Here is a 19,996-nt window from a genome sequence, read left to right as displayed (position 1 = left end):
TCAAACGGAAGTTGACAGCACTGTCATAGTGTCATTGAGGTGTGTGAATGCGAAATAAATAACAGTGACTGGACTGGGGAATATTATATAAAAAAAATTCAAGATTTAAAAATAAAAATAAAAATCATGGGGATGTCATGAACATAGCAGTTAAAATTCTGATTTAAATATGCGGTTTTATAATTTTACGATTTTTTTTAATCAAAATGGTTTTATCAAAATTTCAAATGTTTTTACGTTTTTATTTTTTTTTACATTACGATTTTATGTTTTATGATTTCTAATTCTCTTTCTAATTTTAGGTAGAATCTTGATTTTAACTACCATGTTCATGAAGGTTTTATATATATATATATATATATATATATACGGCTTGGTATTTGTCATTTTAAATGACATAAGTTATGTCATTTTAAGAGAGAGATAGACACCAGAAATGGAAATCATGGGAGAGAGAAAGTAGGTAATTTTTTTTAATATAAATTTTAAATAAAAAAAAAAACTCTTGTGTCTATCTCTCTCTTAATATGAGGATTATATTTACAACTCAAATAGTTTACAAACTCTTACAATCATATCTTAAACGTTGATTTCTACCAATCAACGATTGTCATTTATTGTGAATTAATAATTAATTAATAAATTTGATTTGCGAAAAATCTTAATCATTGATTGACGGAAATCAACGGTTAAGATATGATTGTAAGAAGTTGTAAACGAAAATAGGTTGTAAGTATAACTTTCCCCTATATATATAGGGTATGTTTTTTCTAAAGTTACTTTAGATAACTTTATCTAATGTTCGTCGAAACGACGTCGTTTTGAGGCGAAAATCATGGTGTCTTTGTAATTTTAATTTATTTCAGGGTTATAATAGTCTCTATAATTCTATTTTTTTAATTTTTTAACCCAAAATGACGTCGTTTCGATGAACATTAGACAAAATTATCTAAAGTAACATTAGATGCTTTTTTCCCATATATATATGGCAAAATAATTTGTAATGTGACTGCATATAAGTATTGGAGCATTCACTTAAAAACTACGTCGTTTTGGGTGAGAAAAAGGAAGTTCGCTTTCAAAAAGGAAACATTATATTTAGAGTAAATACCATTTTTGGTCCTCAGCAAATTTTACGACGCCCGTTTTAGTCCCTAGCAAATAAAAAGGTCCATCGTGGTCCCTAAAAAATTCAAAATGGACCCATTTAGTTGAAATTTTGGTCTCTCACAAATTCAAAAAAGACCATATTAGTCCCTAAAAGAACTAAAATGGGTCCATTTTGAATTTTTTAGGGACCACGATGGGCCTTTTTATTTGCTAGAGACTAAAACGGGTGTCGTGAAATTTGTTGAGGACAAAAAATGGTATTTACTCTTATATTTATTTTCACCTTTGTATGATTATGATTCCTCATATTTAATATTTTATATTTATTTATACCTTTGTATGGTTATGATTTCCGAAATTTAATGCTTTCACACTATAAAACGACGTAATTTTATATGATTGCGCCAATTCTTAGGTGCAGACATGCAGTCACTGTACATCCGCTAAACCCTATATATATATATATATATATATATATATATATATATATATATATATATATATGAGAAATAGTTTTCTCATTTTACAGGAGAAAACTTTCTCATGCTACACTCACAATACATGAGTGGGTCCCATCTTGACTTTTTTGTCTTCTCACCTTTTTGTGGACCCCGCTCATGTATTGTGAGTTTAGCATGAGAAAATTTTCTCATGTAAAATGAGAAAATTAATTCCCTATATATATATATATATATATATATATATATATGGGTTTATATTTCTGCAGCTGTTGTACGTGTAGCAATCAAATACTCTTCATATATATACTTGAAAGCATTAAATATGGGGAATCATAACCATACAAATAATGAAAGCATTAAATGTGGGGAATCATAACCATACACGTGTCGTTGTTGTACGTAAAGCGGCTGCAGAAATGGTTTTACCATATATATATATATATATATATATATATATATATATATATGAGTTTGTTGTTTGTCATTTTGAGAGAGAGATAGACACAAGGAATAGAAATCAAGGGAGAGAAAATGGGTGATTTTTTTTATTCAATTTTTTTAAAAAAAATATTTTCTTGTGTCTATCTCTCTCTTAAAATGACATAATTTTATGTCATTTAAAATGACAAAAACTTTTCCCATATATATATATATCTGGAAAAATATTTTTGCAGTTAATGCAGATAAGTTATCTGCATTTATTTTTAAAACGACATCATTTTGGTATTGAAATCTTAATAAATTACAATTATAAAGACTATTATAACCCTGAAATAAATTAAAATTACAAAAACACCATGATTTCCGCCCCAAAATGACGTCGTATTGGGCTTATTGCAGATAACTTATCTGCAGCAGAAAAAGCGAACCCATATGTATATATATGAGAAAAATATTTCTCCATCTATCTCCGGTCACCCCAAAACTACGTCGTTTTGTTTGTTTATTTCCTTATATTAATTGATTCACCTTTGAATGGTTATGATTCCATTTTTCTCTCTCTTCCTTCATCACCATTTCTTTGTACGGTTATGATTTATAGTAGACGGAGATAAAATTATCTCAAGCAGCTTGAGAAACGATAAGCCCTATATACATACCGGTCATCCCAAAACTATGCTGTTTTATTTATTTATTTTCTTATATTAATTGATTCACCTTTGAATGATTATGATACCATTTTTCTCTCTCTTCTTTTATCACCATTGATCCATCTTTGTACGGTTATGATTTAGAAGTCGGAGATAAAATTATCTCAAACAGCTTGAGAAACGGTAAGCCTTATATATATATATGGGTTCGCTTTTTCTGCAGTTACTGCAGATAAGTTATCTCAGTAAGCCCAATACGACGTTGTTTTGGGTGGAAATTATAGTGTTTTTGTAATTTTAATTTATTTCAGGGTTATAATAATCTTTATATTTATAATTTTTTAAGATTTCAATACAAAACAACGTCGTTTTGAGAATAAATGCAGATAACTTATCTGCATTAACTGCAGAAATATTTTTCCTTACATATATATATATGGGAAAAGTGTTTGTCATTTTAAATGACATAAGGTTATGTCATTTTAAGAGAGAGACAAACCCATAAAAAAAAATTATTTAAATTTTAAATTAAAAAAAATCATTCACTTTCTCTCTCCCATGATTTCCGTTTTTCTGTTTCTATCTCTCTCCTAAAATGACATAACTTATGTCGTTTAAAATGACAAACACCAAACCCATATATATATAGGGCTTATCATTTTTCAAGCTGCTTGAGATAACGTTATCTCCGATCACTGAATCATAACCGTACAAATATGGATCAATTGTGACAAAGGAAGAGAGAGAAAAAGTGAATCATAACCATCCAAAGGTAAATAAATTAATATAAGGAAATAAATAAACAAAATGACGTAGTTTTGGGGTTACCGGAGATAAACTTGTCTTAAGCTGTCGGAGAAATATTTTTCCCATATATATATATATATATATGAGGTAGGATCCTTTGACACCAATGTCAAATTTGGAATTTGACACCTCATCCAAGAGCCGTTAGATCAAAAAAGATCAATGACTCTGATTTGTAAACATGTGACACCATTGATCTTTTTTGATCTAATAGCTCTCAAATGAGGTGTCAAACTTCAAATTTGACACTGTTGTCAAAGGATCCTACCTATATATATATATATATATATATATATATATATATATATATATATATATCTTAGGGGAAGGATATTGTAACAATTAACTAGTGTTATTACCAATGTTACTACCAATCAATTTCACTGTTAGATCGATTATGTTGATCCAACGGTTATATTTATTTTCATCTTTGTATGATTATGAATTATGATTCTTCATATTTAATACTTTATATTTATTTTCACCTTTGTATGATTATGATTTTTCATATTTAATGCTTTCACATTAAATATGAGAAATCATAATCATACAAAGATTGAAATAAATATAATCATTTGATCAACATAATCGATCTTACGGTGAAATTGATTGGTAGTAACATTGATAGTAACACTAGTTGGTTGATCTTACAATTTCTTAGGACCACTTTTTTTATCATTGAATCATAATCAAATCAATAGTTATAATATAATATCAAGTGAAAATTGTTGATTTAATATTGATCTAATAATAATAAAAATTATTGTAAGAGATTATAAGGAAAAATAGGTTGCAAGTTTAACCTTGTTAATGATCATACTATCTTTAATGGCTGAAAGAGCTTACCATTTGCAGGTTTATTAATTAATTAATTAATAAGGGGCAAAAGGGTGAAAAAGCCTACCAAACGCTCTAAAAAAAATGTAGAGACAAAAGCTATGGCTTTTTCACCCTTTTGCCCCTTATTAATTAATAACCATTTTGCCCTTGATTCGAAACTATCTAGCAATCTGCCCCTCTTTAATCGACTACCCTGCATTTTTAATCGACTAAATGGCCAAAACAGACAAAAATGGCTGTTGGGAGATTTAATCGACTAAATCTCCCTATTTAATCGACTAAATCTCCCAACAGACAACAAAGGAAAACAAGTCAGTATGATTTTTCAATCGATTAAGTAGGGAGATTTAGTCGATTAAATCTCCCAACAACCATTTAGTCGATTAAAAATGCAAGGTAGTCAATTAAAGAGGGACAAATTGGTAGATAGTTTCGAATCAAGGGCAAAATGGTTATTAATTAATTAATGAGGGGTAAAATGGTCAAATAGCCCTTGAAATTGTGTCATATTACTTTAAAATTTTAAAATGAATCATTTCATATTTTATTTAATATTTTTAATTATATGATACCATATATGTGGTCATAAATAAATAAGTATTTTTTTTTGTGATATGTTGTACTTACCTTAATTTTTTTCTTATCACCTTTTACTACAAATTTTATTCATTTGATCAAAATTAAATCAACAGTTATAAAATAGGAAAAAGTATTTGTCATTTTAAATGACATAACACTATGTCCTTTTAAAAGAGAGACAGACACAGAAAAACAAATTTTATTTAAATTAAAAAAATACCAACTTTCTCTCTCCCATGATTTTTATTTTTCTGTGTCTATCTCTCTCCTAAAATGGCATAACTCATGTCATTTAAAATGACAAACACCAACCCCTATAAAATAACATCAAGCGAGAGCCATTAATTTAATTTTGATCCAATAATAACTAAATTGATAATAAGAAGTGGCAAGAAGAAAAGGTAATAAGTATAATCTCTTTCAAAAAAATTTCTAACTCTTTTTTTTTTGGTGAAGTTTTTTCCAACTCTATTGTCATGGGAAATGAATTCTCTCCTATATTTTTTCACATGATCACAACCACTCATGACCAAATAGCAGTGAAGAGAAATGAAAGAAAAACTATCAAAATAAAAAGTACGAAATTAATAATTATTGATTTGGTATGATTATATTAAGGGCTTGTAACTTTTCATGATGCATAAAATTTTCCTAAAGAGAAAAGAGTGAGACACCGTAGAAAAAAAGTAGAAAATAGAAAGGAACACTGACCAATATATCAAAAAGTTACTAATTAAAGATAGTATGATCATTAACAAGGGCAAATTTCACCCATTAATTAATAAGAGGCAAAAGGGTGAAAAAACCTACCAAACGCTCTAAAAAAAATGTAGAGACAAAAACTATGGCTTTTTCACCCTTTTGTCCCTTATTAATTAATTAATAACCATTTTGCCCCTGATTCGAAACTATCTATCAATCTGCTCCTCTTTAATCGACTACCCTGTATTTTTAATCGACTAAATGGCCAAAAACAGGCAAAAATGACTGTTGGGAGATTTAATCGACTAAATCTCCCTATTTAATCGACTAAATCTCCCAACAGACAACAAAGAAAAATAAGTCAGTATGATTTTTTAATCGATTAAGTAGGGAGATTTAGTCGATTAAATCTTCCAACAATCATTTAGTCGATTACAAATGCAAGGTAGTCGATTAAAGAGGAGCAGATTGGTAGATAGTTTCGAATCAGAGACAAAATGATTATTAATTAATTAATGAGGGGTAAAATGATCAAATAGCCCAATTTCAGTGTACATAGACGACTTAACCGTTATATTTTCCTCGATCTTTTATCTTAATAATAACTGAAATTATCTCAGATAAATACTCTTTCGCCACGTTACCTCACGTAAAAATCATGTCACAAAGCTTCTTTATTAATTCATTGAACAAAACGTTATTAAGCTTTGAGTGTGAAATTTTAAAGAAGGAAACATGATAAGGGTGGGCTGGGGCCAATCTGCTTAATAATAATAATGGAGTGCTTACTTCATCTTCGTGACCTCACAACAAAGTCTTGGCACTTGCCCTATCCCCATCAAAGTAGTGTTTAAATGTGTCAGGCTGATATGACCTAATTTATTATTCGTTATGAATATAAATTATTGGTATATGATCTGACTTATTTATAAAAAATAAAAGCATAGTTTAACATGTTTTAAAAAAATAATAATTAAAATCTATCCAAACAGAATATATGATTAACCGCACTAATAATTTCATAAAGATTCATAAATTTAATGTACATCCAAACATCATAATATAAAATAAAATTATTTAAAAAATCTGTTTAACCAATAAAATAGAATGAAATGGATTGGAGAGAGAGAACTATTATAAGTAGTATAAGAATATAAAATAAAAATAAAAGTTAGTATATTATGCAAACCTGAGAGACTCTAAGATCAGACTTTTGGAGTCTAAGACTTTTTAATTAAACGAGCTTTTATACAAGTCAAAGTCTAATTCTAACAATCAATTTTAGATATATAAATACAGATTTTCACGAACCGAATTAAAGGTCCCTGGTTTTTTTACCACCCCTGCCCGTAAGCAATTTAAACTGTACACATCATCATCAAATTGAAATGATTTTGGACTCACAAGTGTATTGTGCACTTTACATGAAACAGTTAGTTTTTAAATTAATAACTACTAATACTGTATTTTATTCGTCATTTTGCAGTCTAAAGAATTTGCTTATTGTTGCGCAACTTTTTCAATGTAATATAGATGAAAAAAATTAAAGGGATAGTAATGTTTTAGAGTGATTTAGTAAAATGTCTATTGATGTTTTAATGAAAAAAAATATTTATTATTTTAAATGAAATGACCCAGTTTTGATATATATTTACTGACTTTTTTACGTTTTCTCTTCTGCACAAAGTTGGGGGTGGGGTGGGGGGAATGAGTATTGTAGAGGCAATAAAATATCAAAAAACCAACAAATATACACCACAATGTAATTGTTTCAATTAAAATAATATAATATTATGTCTTTTAAAATGACAAACGTTTTTTCCTATTTTAATTTACTGAAATTTGAAAATGATTTATTTTATTTAATCATTTTAAATATAAATTTATCCTAACCAAACTTACCTAATTATGTCTCTATATAAGATAATACTATCTTATGTAGCATGAGAAAAACATTGTCCTAAATTGTTTTAGATTACTTTAGAGTCTCTTTAGAAATTAAAATTGTGCTGGATAATATAAACTAAAGAGAAAATTCTAAAGGCTCGTTTGGAGGAGCTTTTCTCTCTCCAAAAGCTACTTTAGCGTTTGGATGTTGCTTTAAAAAAAAACAGAAGTCACAAAAAAGTCAAAAACCTACTTTTTTTCAGAAGTTAAAAATTTCAACTTCTAAAAAAAGTAAAAGTCAAAAGTTAATTTTTTTCAAAAATTAAATATTTTTATAAAAATATAAATAGCTTTAACTTTTGTAAAAAATACTTCTAAATTAAGGAAAAGATAAAAATTACTTTTCGAAGAAGGGGAAACAAACATGCTATAAATCCCTTCGGGGAATCTACAACTGCCATATAAAAACGGAGGTCTTCACCCTCATTAAGAAAACAACACATGAAATAATTAAATGTTTTATCTTGCACATAATAGATATGATCACTATTGACTTGAGTATCAAAATACCCTGTAGATGCACATTTCCTTTTTTCACCGGAGCACACGAAGGAGCGTGGTGCTACCACCACCAGAACTATATCTTCAAATACTCAGACATAGTCACATATTATGTAATGTACATAAATCTGTTCAAATATAAAATAAAAATATATAAATTATTGACTCCTTTTCTGTTATATTTTACAAAATTTCTGGCTTGGGCTAAATTGGAGCTTTTTCTACCCCTTAAACAAATGGTTATTGATTTATTATTTTAAAATCCAAAGAAATTCTCAAATTGAACTCTGAGCAGTAACATGGTTGGTACATGCAATCGACGCAAAAGCCAAATAACCATGAAGCAACATTTGTCATTTACGTCCACAACACCCTTTGCCATCAAAATTCCAGTCCCATGCACGATCGATGATCCATTTCTATATAAACAGCCAAATACCCTCGTGGTAAAGCTGTCAATGCAAAGTCACAATTACAATGAAAATGCACGTGAAAAAAAAAATTGAATTCAGTGAATTTAATTTAACTCCGTTTGGAATTCATTGCAGAACAAAAATTTAATAATTAACGTACGGCTTCTATAAATTACACAAATTTTGTAAAGATTAAAGAATAAATCTGGTACCAATCCCTCTGTAATAAAATAGAACTTTCATTCTCTTTTGTTATTATTTTATTTTTTATAAATTCTTATTTATTACTCAATATTTATCAATTCTTTTTTTTTTTATATAAATTTAGTTTATTGTTTTTTCTGTAATTTTTAAACGATAATATGTTCAAATTTCAAATAAAATTAGATACTGTTATGTCTAACATTAAGAGGGGAAAAAAAAACTATGAAATGCATGAACCACTAACTAATTTACAGCTTAATTGAAACTACTTCGGATTACATATCCTCACCTGATTTCAGCTGTGAATTTATCAAAGGGGGGATATTGCTTTTTGACATAAGAGTCATTTTTCTTACATCATATTAAGTATGGTCATTTACTATCTTGAGATGTGTATTTAAATTAGTTCATTCTGTGTTTGGTAACCGTTTATATTAAAAGGGTTATTGACTACAAAAAAAAGGGTTATTGACTACAAAAAAAACCCCACGAAATAATCAAAACCAAATATACTATTCCAAACAATGTTGGGAAAATAAATATCACTAATCAAATTATATTGGTACAAGAATATAAAATCTTACACTCAATTATAACTGTTAATTTCACATGTATTTAATTGTTAATATAATGTAGTCATGCCCATACATATATGATATATATTTCGATGATAAATAAATCTATTTGGGATGAACAGATAAACAAGGAAAACATAAAAAATAAAATAAAATAAAGAAAAAAATGATTATATTTTTTTTAAATATTTGTTATAATAAATAAATGAAAAGTTATTTTCATTTCAAAATAGTTACCTAATTCTTTAATTATTACTTTTTACTTAGTAAACTAAACGCATCATAAAAGATATAGAACAACACTATATAAAATTTACCTCTAACTTTTATAAAATAAGGAACTTTATTAAGTGACAAAATAATTCACAATTCCATGCAACCTCACTTGTATCGTGCATGCCAACTATTTTGAAGAAAAATAAAATAACAAAAAAAGAGATAAAGAATAGGAAGGAGAAGGACAGCATATGTCTAGGCTACGTTTAGTTTAAATAAATATATATATTCTACTTCCTTTCTTTCTCATTATTTGTTACCAAACAATGCATGATTAGTGTGTTTGACTAGTTGTGTAGTAGATACCCCCGCTATGCTCACTTTCTAACTATTACATAATTGAATAATTGCTTTTCCCTCGTCCAAAAGCTTGTTGTCAGTGACCGACACCAAGTCAATCACAATTGCAAAAATAGATAACTTTACATTGCTTTAGGTTAAAAGTGTTTACCTGGAGTCCTTAGACTCTTATTTATAGATCACCTTTCTAGGCTTGGCCTTTTGAACTCCTCCAATTACAGTAGGATTTAACTCCCTTCCTGTTGGGATGTGATTCCTATCTTGTGCCTCTTAGCTGTTTAGAGCGTTGAGATATTTATAACTCTATCTCTTAGTAGATTCTTAAATGAGTAGTTGAGATATGATATTCATATCCATAAGAGGTCATTTCCCATTAATGTTTTTTGTGAGTCAAGAACAGCGTTGATTAAGGGAACAACCAATTAATGTTATAGATCCGTTCCTTGTTTTGTTACCCACCGAATCAAGGGAGCTGTCAAAAAAATTAAAATCAAGTTCAACAGTATCTTTGGTTGTTTGTTTAATATTTGGATTCTTAAATTCAATTCGGTTGAGTAGAATTAAAAATTAATCCTTTTAAAATCAGTTTTTTTTTTTAATTTTCAAAACCTAAACCAAATACCTAATCTAAATACAAAAAAAATGTGTTATTTCAAGAATGACATATTTTATTATTTAATTGTTTATAAAATTGAAAATATAAATTAATTTTGGAAAATTATCATATCCATCGATTAAATTTACTGATCAAAGACGCAAGGCAATTGGCTGTTATCGAGCTGTAAAATGTACATCTAGCTGTAATGTTGTTCCCGTGCTTGCTTTTAAAAATGATTTGCAATTTTTTATGGGGTTTAATTTTCTCATGTTGCATGAGAATTCAATTCTCATTGTTGTGACTCAACCAGTGGTGAGTCCCACATTTATTAAAAAAAGAAAAAGAAAAGAAAAAATTTGCACGCAAATCGAAAGGTCACAACATGAGAATTGAATTCTCATGCAACATGAGAAAATATTTTCCTATTTTTTATATACATGTTTTGTTAGTTTTGAATTTTTAATTATAATATCCTTAATCAAATGATATAATTTAATTGAAATAATTGAAAAAGTTAAAATAAAAATTGATGCAAAAAAGTGAATAAATAGTCGAAAGTACTAATATCTACAACTACGTGTTCAATATTTAAATCGTGGATTTCAATTCAATGTCGTTTAGCGTTGCTGTTGTCGCATCAGTCCAATACTTGCCTAATTATCAGTGGCATGCGTTGAGATGAAGGTGGTGAAAGTGAGAGTGTCACATGATATGTTCCTCTTATTGCGTGTTTGCTGAATTTTTTATATCTTGTATAAGGTGGTGGTTCTTTACTGGCCAGGCAGATATCATTGCGTGCAATGTTAAATGTTCTTGAAATATTACTTTAATAGATTTTCAACTGTATAAAAAGTATTACAAAAAGTTTAAAACTCTAAAAAGTCAAAACATATGTCTTTTTTTAAAAGAAAAAAAGAAAAAGAAAAGTAAGTTGAAGAAAAGAGAAGTTATGCTGGATTACATTATATCATGATGAATTTAAATACTATAGTAAAAAATGCACCTAAACTTTTCAAGTCAATATTTTTTTTTTCAATTTTGTTTCTCACTATATATCTTAATTCCTTAAGGGATAAATACTCAAACTGAGTTAATTAATTGTGAAATTAAATTAACCTCTTAGGGTAACTTGAGTTTTTTTTTTTGCTTTAAATACATTTGAAATTCTATTTTAAGAACGGATTTGGATCTTCTTACATGAAAAAATGATCATGTAATCATATTATTTGATCACGTAATCATATTATTTGATCACAATCATTCATTGATGATGAGATAAGAGAGAGAAAATTATATGAATTTAAATGAATGATTATGATCAAATAATATAATCACATAATTACTTTTTCACATGAGAGAATTCAAATCCTGAATAACACTTAATTGTCAAGTGTCACTCACGTTTAATGTCGTGATGACATAAATCAAGTGCCAAAATTTATTGGCGTATGTCTTTTTGCTTTTTTGTTCTTTAAAGTAAATGGGAAATGTTTAGGAAGATTTATAATTTCTCAATCATTATTAGTATCCTTGGAGTTTTGTGCCGTCTCTCTCCAATCATACGTCCTTTGTCTCCCAACAGTACACAAATAAACGAGCTACGTATGAATGATTTTAATTTTTGGGCCTATTATTGACTTTGAGAGTATAAATTTTTTTTTCATCGAATATATTTGGGAAATAAATTTCCTATCTAGTTTAGGCCTTTACATGTGGTGGGTGAGGCAAACTTGCTATCTCAAAAAATGATATATATATATATATATAGAGAGGTATGATCCTTTGACACTAATGTCAAATTTGAAGTTTGACACCTCATCTGAGAGCCATTAGATCAAAAAAGATCAATGGTGTCACATGCTTACAAATAAGAGTCGTTGATCTTTTTTGATCTAACGACTCTCAAATGAGGTGTCAAACTTTAAATTTGACACCAATGTCAAAGGATCCTACCTCATATATATATATATATATATATATATATATATATATATATATATATATATATATATATATATATATAGTCATGTGACGGCACTTGCATTACACAAATTCCACTTACATCATTTTTTCAATTAATTTATCATCAATTGATTCTAACCAAAATTGATTCTAATTCTCTATTAATAGAGAGATAAAAAAATCATACAAAATACAAATTAATGGAGAGAAACAAATTTAAGGACATTGAATACTGAATTTCCTAGTAAAATAGTCTTGAATTCAAGTTCGATCCAAGAGTCATTTAAAAATCTTGCAAAATAATATGTTCCATATAAAAGCTTCTCCCATATCTTCTTCTTAACAATTATTAGTTAATATGTATTCATATATTAATTGGTTTCTCATTCTCTTTCTTCAGGCCAAAAAGTAAAAAAATCGTTAGTCAGAGTTACAATTTTAAAATCAAATAGAATTAATTTTGCAATTTTAATGACGAATTAAGTTGGAATCAATTTGTTTACCAAAAAAAAAGTTGGAATCAATTAGACAACAAGGAATTTGTTTCCCAAATACACCCAATCAAATTTTTTTTGTAGGATTTGTCAAAAAGCCTAAATTTTAGGTTTATGTTTCACAGTTGCGAAATGTAGCGTCTCTTCTCTTTATTTACACAGATTCTAATTAATTGTTTCAGAAGAGTTAACTACCTCTATTCTTACAAGTTTTAACTCTTTGAGTTGACTATGAAATCAACTCCGGCTTAGCTTCACCCTCCCCCTAAAAATATATTTGATAGAATCAAATACAGATTCTCTTTCCAGTCTGTTCAGTTGTCAAATAAGCTACATCCAGTCTCTTCTCTTTCTACAAAAGTTCAACATGCGAACTTGTATTTTTTTGTTTTTTATTGCAAAATTAAAAAGATTAAATTTTAGTGAATTTCATGCATATATCTTCCCTTAAGCCATTTAAAAGTAATTTCAATAACTTTTTTCGTTACATATATATCTCTACAACAAAATTAAAATCCCCCCTCTCTATATATATTAACATTAACATCAACTTCCAGTCACTTGAGATAAATTTGTCTTAAAGTATCCCTTTTAATTATGTATTATGAGTAGTACATAGTTATAATATTAAAGTTATTTTTTTCTCTACGTCAGCAGACAAATATGAAAAGTGACTGAGGAGAAAGAAATAAAAAAGCAAACTTAATGCTATAACTATATACTATCCATAGTACATAGTTAAAGAGGTAGTTTGAGATAAACTTATCTCAAGTGGTTGGATAAATGTTAACTATATATATATGGATAAATGTTAACTATATATATATATATATATATATATATATATATGAGAAAAATATTTCTCAAGCTGCTTGAGATATATTTATCTCCGGCCATCCCAAAATTATGTTGTCTTGTTTATTTATTCTTATATTAATTGATTCACCTTTGAATGATTATGATTCCTTTTTCTCTCTCTTCTTTTATCACCATAGATCCATCTTTGTACGGTTATGATTTAGTGACTGGAGAAAAAAATATCTCAAGCAGCTTAACAAACGATAAGCCATATATATATATATATATATATATATATATATATATATATATATGGAGAGGGTTATATTTACAAATTTTTTGTTTACAAACTACGCTATGTACTCCGCAGAAATATATTATGTTACACTATGTACTTACGGGAGTACATAGATGTTTCCCATATATGGGAATAACATCTGTCATTTTAAAGGATAGAATTTTATATTATTTTAGATCCTAACCGTTGATTTCTGTCCATCAACAGCTATAATTTATTGAATCAAAATTATTAATTAATTAATAATAAATTTGGCCTATTAAGTTTGACCCAATAGATTATAATTGTTGATGGACGGAAATCAACGGTTAGGATCTAAAATGATATAAAGTTATATCTTTTAAAATGATAGATGTTTTTTCCCGTGTGTGTATATATATATATATATATATATAGAGAGAGAGAGAGAGAGAGAGGTATGTATGTATACGTATAAAGCAAAAGCCAGCACACAGGAGCTCACAGAGGAGCAAATGGGAGTGGAAAAAGAGACCTGAAATTGTTTGAGTCAGTGTTTCAGACAAAAAAAGGAACAAAATGGGAGGAGCTTCTGCAGATCTTCATCATCATGAATCGGATATAGAACTCACTGGTGCTGCAAGGGTTGCCATGAACAGCACTAACGCTGGCAGTGATGTTGGACATAGTAGTGGCACCAAATCCCAGAATGGAGATGAAGCACACTATGTTGAGGTCACCATGGATGTTCAAGGTGACTCTGTTGCCTTACATAGCGTTAAAAATGTTGCAGGTGGTGATGACATCGGAGGAGATGAGAAATTGAGTTTGATGGGGAAAAGGCTTGAGAAGAAAACCTCGTTTGGTGCCTCTGTTGTTCAGAATGCTTCCCTTCGCATGAAGCAGCTGAAGCGTTTGACATCATTTTCAAAACCATCACCATCAAAACAATATGATAGGACTAAGTCTGCAGTGTCTCATGCTCTTACGGGACTCAAGTTTATCAGCAAAACCGATGGTGGTGCAGGATGGGGTGAGGTTGAGAAGCAGTTTGACAAGCTTACTGCTACAACTGATGGCTATCTTCCTCGTGCTCTCTTTGCCAAATGCGTAGGTATTATTAAAATCCCAGATTCCTTACCATCTTGCTTTAAATGGTATTGGTAGCTATATTGAATATAGAGTAATTTTTTAAGTATATATATCCTTGGATTTGATTTTAGGAATGAACAAGGAGTCTGAGGCGTATGCAGAGAAGCTGTTTGATACTCTTGCTCGGCAGAGAGGTATTCAGGGGGGTTCTATTAACAAGATCCAGCTAAGGGACTTCTGGGACCATATTTCTGACCAGAGCTTTGATTCTAGGCTCAAGACATTCTTTGACATGTAATTCATTCTTTTTTTGGTTGTTATAAACATGAATAATTTGTTGAAATGGCTTGTAAGTATATCTCACCCAAGATTAATTTGGAATGCAGGGTTGACAAAGACGCAGATGGCAGAATCAGTGAGGAAGAAATTAAAGAGGTATGACATCATTAGTTCACCATTAATGAATCTGAATATGAGCTGCACAGAACTTTACTTTCTAAGTTTCTTCAACAGTCAAAAATTAATATAAAAAAGTAGTTTTAACAGCAAATTTTGTTAGTCTGCATTTCCCCCCTCAGCAGATTATGATTTTCCTCGATCATTTGTAATCAATTATGCTTTCAGATTATATGCCTAAGCGCCACAGCCAACAAACTGTCAAACATCCAGAAACAAGCAGAGGAATATGCGGCTCTGATCATGGAAGAACTAGACCCTGATGAGGCAGGATATATCATGGTAAATGACAGAGCCTACCCTATAGTCTCCAGATGGGAATGACTCTATTCACTATTATAGAATTCTCACCTTAGCCGAACCTCTTTAAACGTTTGGCCATTTTTTATTGGGAAAAAACAGATAGACAACTTGGAGATGCTTTTATTACATGGACCTGAAGAAACTACAAGAGGAGATAGTAAGTACCTGAGCCAAATGCTAAGCCAAAAGCTTACGCCTACATTTGTGGAAAATCCTATTAGTAGGTGGTATACAGATACCAAGTACTTCTTGCAGGACAATTGGCAAAGAGTTTGGGTACTTGCACTGTGGATTTGTGTGATGTTAGGTTTATTTGCCTACAAATTCGTGCAATATCGGAGAAGAGCTGCCTATGAGGTGATGGGCCATTGTGTATGCATGGCAAAAGGTGCAGCTGAGACACTTAAATTGAACATGGCTCTTATCTTGTTACCTGTTTGCCGAAACACCATCACCTGGCTCAGGAATAGGACCAAGCTAGGCGGAGTAGTTCCTTTTGATGACAACCTCAACTTTCACAAGGTAATTTTTACTTCTGCTCGTTCCTTCGAGAGTAACAATAAAATAAAGTATATCTAATTTATTCATGTGTTTGTTGGGTTATAGCAGCTTTCACAAATCAACAAGGCATATAAAATTTTACAGTAGTAAACAAATGTGAGTACTTTTGCAGGTGATAGCTGTGGCAATAGCAATTGGTGTTGGTATACATGCTATTTATCATCTTACTTGTGATTTTCCTCGCCTTCTTCATGCAAGCAATGAAAAGTACAAGCTCATGAAACCTTTTTTCGGAGATAAACCATCAAATTATTGGCATTTTGTCAAATCATGGGAAGGAGTAACTGGGATTATAATGGTTGTGCTAATGGCAATAGCCTTTACTCTGGCCAATCCTAGATTCAGGAGAGGCCGGGCCAAACTACCTAAACCCTTCGACAAACTCACAGGTTTCAATGCCTTTTGGTATTCCCATCACCTCTTCATCTTTGTCTATGCCCTGCTGGTTGTGCATGGAATCAAACTTTACTTGACTAGGGATTGGTACAAGAAAACGGTTAGTGCCTTCAGTTAACCCTTTTGTCTATTTATCTAGTTGTTTTGAGCAGAAAAATAATCGATTACAGGCACTTAATATTACGTGTTTTTGTAGACCTGGATGTATCTGGCTATTCCCATCACCCTTTATGTGTTGGAAAGACTGAATAGAGCATTCAGATCGAGCAAGAGTACTGTGAGAATATTAAAGGTAACTACCAAATAATCAAAATTCAATTATTTACTTCATGAAGAAACATATGGTTACGTCATAATTACTTTTGGCTAAGCTTAGAAAGTATGATACATGTATAAATATCGAAATGCACGTCTCATCACATTTTCACTGACAAATTTGAAGGTGGCTGTTTATCCTGGAAATGTGTTAGCACTTAATATGTCAAAGCCTCAGGGGTTTAGCTACAAGAGTGGACAATACATGTTTGTCAAATGTTCTGCCGTGTCTCCATTTGAATGGTATGCATTTGAAGAAACATCTTCTATAAGAGATGTTGCATCTAAATACCATTGTATAACCCTCAAGGCTCATGGGCCACCTCCCCTTTGCCATTATATCTAATTCCCACACTGTTGTTCATTGTTTATGCATTTACAGGCATCCATTTTCCATAACTTCCGCTCCTGATGATGATTACCTTAGCGTTCACATTAAAATACTTGGAGATTGGACTCGAAGTCTGAAAGCCACATTCTCAAAGGTGAATCAATCTTTATTTTTTTAATTATTAAGGTGTGGGTTTCTCGTAATTAACAAGTCTATTGCTTTGGTTTCTTTTAGGCATGTCAGCCACCCCTCAATGGGCAGAGTGGACTTCTAAGAGCTGAATGCTTGAACGGAAATAACAGCCCAAGGTAAATATGTGATGGATAGCTAACAAGTAAAAACTATAGTTTGTCATTCACAACTTAAGTTGGAGGTAATCTAGAATGGGTTGTATCAATTCCACCAATTACTTTAATCAAAATAAAATAAAACTAAATAAATGTTAGTATACTTTAATTTGTTAATACTAATTATTTATTAATAAAAATTTCACACTATTTGAATTTGACTACTTATTAATTGGACTAGCAAATATCTTTTGAATTGCATAGGTATTTTTAGATTTAGATAAAAATATAATTATTAATTAAAATAAAAATATTTAAAATTATAAAAGATATATGCATAATTGATTGAAGGAAGAAAATAAAAAATATATACTAAAAGAAAAACATAATTAACAATAGCTTGTTTAAAATTATTTATACCAAATCCACCAGACGGTACTTGTTTGTTTGTGCATGTTGGTTTGGGTGTCAATAATAGCTACCGAGATTCTTAGGGCACCTTCGCACATGTATATGATTTATAATCAAATTATTATTGTCACGTTGTACTAAAAAAATGATTATTGTCACGCGGGGGGAAAAGAGTGGTTGTTATCTGGACTTTGAAAAAAATAATAAAAAAAATCAGGGCGACTAGGACGTCTTTTGAAATGTCCACATGCAAGCCTAGTGCAAGCATTTAAAAAATTAGTCAGTGTTCATATGATATTAAAATAACACGTAACCTTGTAACAAAAAAAAATAAAAAAATCTCGTAAGTTGTGAGGATTGGTACGAATCATTCTTGAAGGATGTCGATTTCCTCTTCCCTACATACTAACGGCGGCTTTTTAAGAATTTATGTTTTAGTTTTCTGACAAAAAGGATTGTTTACTATGATAATGATATGCAGTACATTTCCTAAAGTTCTGGTTGATGGTCCGTATGGAGCGCCAGCACAAGATTACAAGCAGTATGAGGTGGTTTTGCTAGTGGGGCTGGGGATTGGGGCTACCCCTATGATTAGTATACTAAAGGACGTGGTGAATAATCTTAAGGCCATGGAAGAGGAGGAGGGGGCTGCAATAGAGGACGGGTTAAGTGTTGCTAAATCACTAACGACAACCCATCAAAAAAGCGCCAAGTTCAGCGACTTCAAGACAAGGAGGGCATACTTCTACTGGGTGACTAGAGAGCAGAATTCCTTTGATTGGTTTAAAGGGGTGATGAACGAGGTAGCCGAAGAGGACCGCAAGGGAGTCATTGAGCTACATAGCTACTGCACCAGCGTCTACGAAGAGGGTGACGCTCGCTCTGCCCTTATTGCTATGTTACAGTCTATAAACCATGCAAAGAATGGCGTCGACATCGTCTCTGGCACACGCGTCATGTCTCACTTTGCCAAACCCAATTGGCGCAGTGTCTACAAGCGCATTGCGCTTAATCATCCACAAGGCCGAGTTGGTGAGTTCCCACTTTTTTAATTGACATTGCTTTTGTTTCTTTCTTTCAACAACTCCAAGTTAAAACACATCAATAATTGCTGATCCATGATGATATATAGTTTTTTTTTTCAAAGATTCCTACGGTCAGTCCCTAGTGAAGGTGCTTTCGATCAATATCAATCATTTATTATATTTGACGTGTTTCATAAAATTTAAAGCTCATCATCTCATTGCAAGAGATAAAGATAAGCATGCTTTACGTAATGCAGGGGTATTTTACTGTGGGCCACCCACCCTCACCAAAGAGCTTCGTCAGCTGGCATTGGATTTCTCGCACAACACATCCACCAAGTACGACTTTCATAAAGAAAATTTCTGATAACATGGAAATTATTGAGGAGAAAAGGAGAAGCCGTCATACGAGCTAGTCCTCCACCTTTATCAACCCCAAGATGATTCCAGCTTATACATACACTGTCTTGTTGATAACCTATATAATATGTTTCAATCTATGGTTGTAATGGCTTTGTCGAAGTTAGACTCGGGACAAAAGGTTAAGTTGCAAGTTGGCCACCACTTACAAAAGCTGTGGTTGGGTGGCTCGGTCAATGTGTCAGCGTGTCATCATATCTATGTAAATTTAAGAAGAAATAGCAAAAGATATAAAAGCATAAAAGCATGAACTTCAATAACTTTTGTTGGGAATTATATTGATTTTCTATCTTCCTTATAATTTAGGGTTGCGATTCGATGCAATAACACGATTATGAATACACCCAATACTTCTAATTTTTTTAGCACAAACATAACCCACTTATTTTTTCATTGACATGATAGGATATGAATAATGGATAACCTCAAAATATATCACTTATTATACGGATTGACAAGATACGATAAGACATAAATAACATATT

At 30.6% G+C, this 19,996-nt stretch overlaps 1 protein-coding gene across 2 annotated transcripts; it reads left to right on the top strand.

Moving 5' to 3' along the window:
• The first annotated feature begins 14,493 nt into the window (after window positions 1-14,493).
• Window positions 14,494-19,728, top strand: LOC133312682 (respiratory burst oxidase homolog protein C-like). 2 transcript variants are annotated; one of them, XM_061513926.1, is made up of 13 exons: window positions 14,494-14,827; window positions 14,888-15,028; window positions 15,138-15,300; window positions 15,393-15,441; window positions 15,631-15,744; window positions 15,865-16,287; window positions 16,439-16,822; window positions 16,919-17,014; window positions 17,165-17,280; window positions 17,420-17,522; window positions 17,603-17,676; window positions 18,548-19,098; window positions 19,349-19,728. In XM_061513926.1, the coding sequence occupies exons 1-13, from the start codon at window positions 14,494-14,496 to the stop codon at window positions 19,456-19,458; spliced, it is 2,658 nt and encodes an 885-aa protein (XP_061369910.1). In that variant the 3' UTR covers window positions 19,459-19,728. The 2 variants fall into 2 exon arrangements, with proteins under 2 accessions (XP_061369910.1, XP_061369909.1); XM_061513925.1 differs by having other exon boundaries at window positions 14,494-15,028.
• Window positions 19,729-19,996: the final 268 nt, after the last annotated feature.

This window comes from Gastrolobium bilobum, unplaced genomic scaffold, assembly GCF_033153095.1.
Source record: "Gastrolobium bilobum isolate Gb01-03AN ecotype WA unplaced genomic scaffold, APGP_CSIRO_Gbil_v1 utg11336, whole genome shotgun sequence".
In the NCBI taxonomy this organism is placed as follows: Eukaryota; Viridiplantae; Streptophyta; class Magnoliopsida; order Fabales; family Fabaceae; genus Gastrolobium; species Gastrolobium bilobum.
Note: the sequence above shows the minus strand (reverse complement) of the source record. Positions and strands in the feature narration are given on the sequence as shown.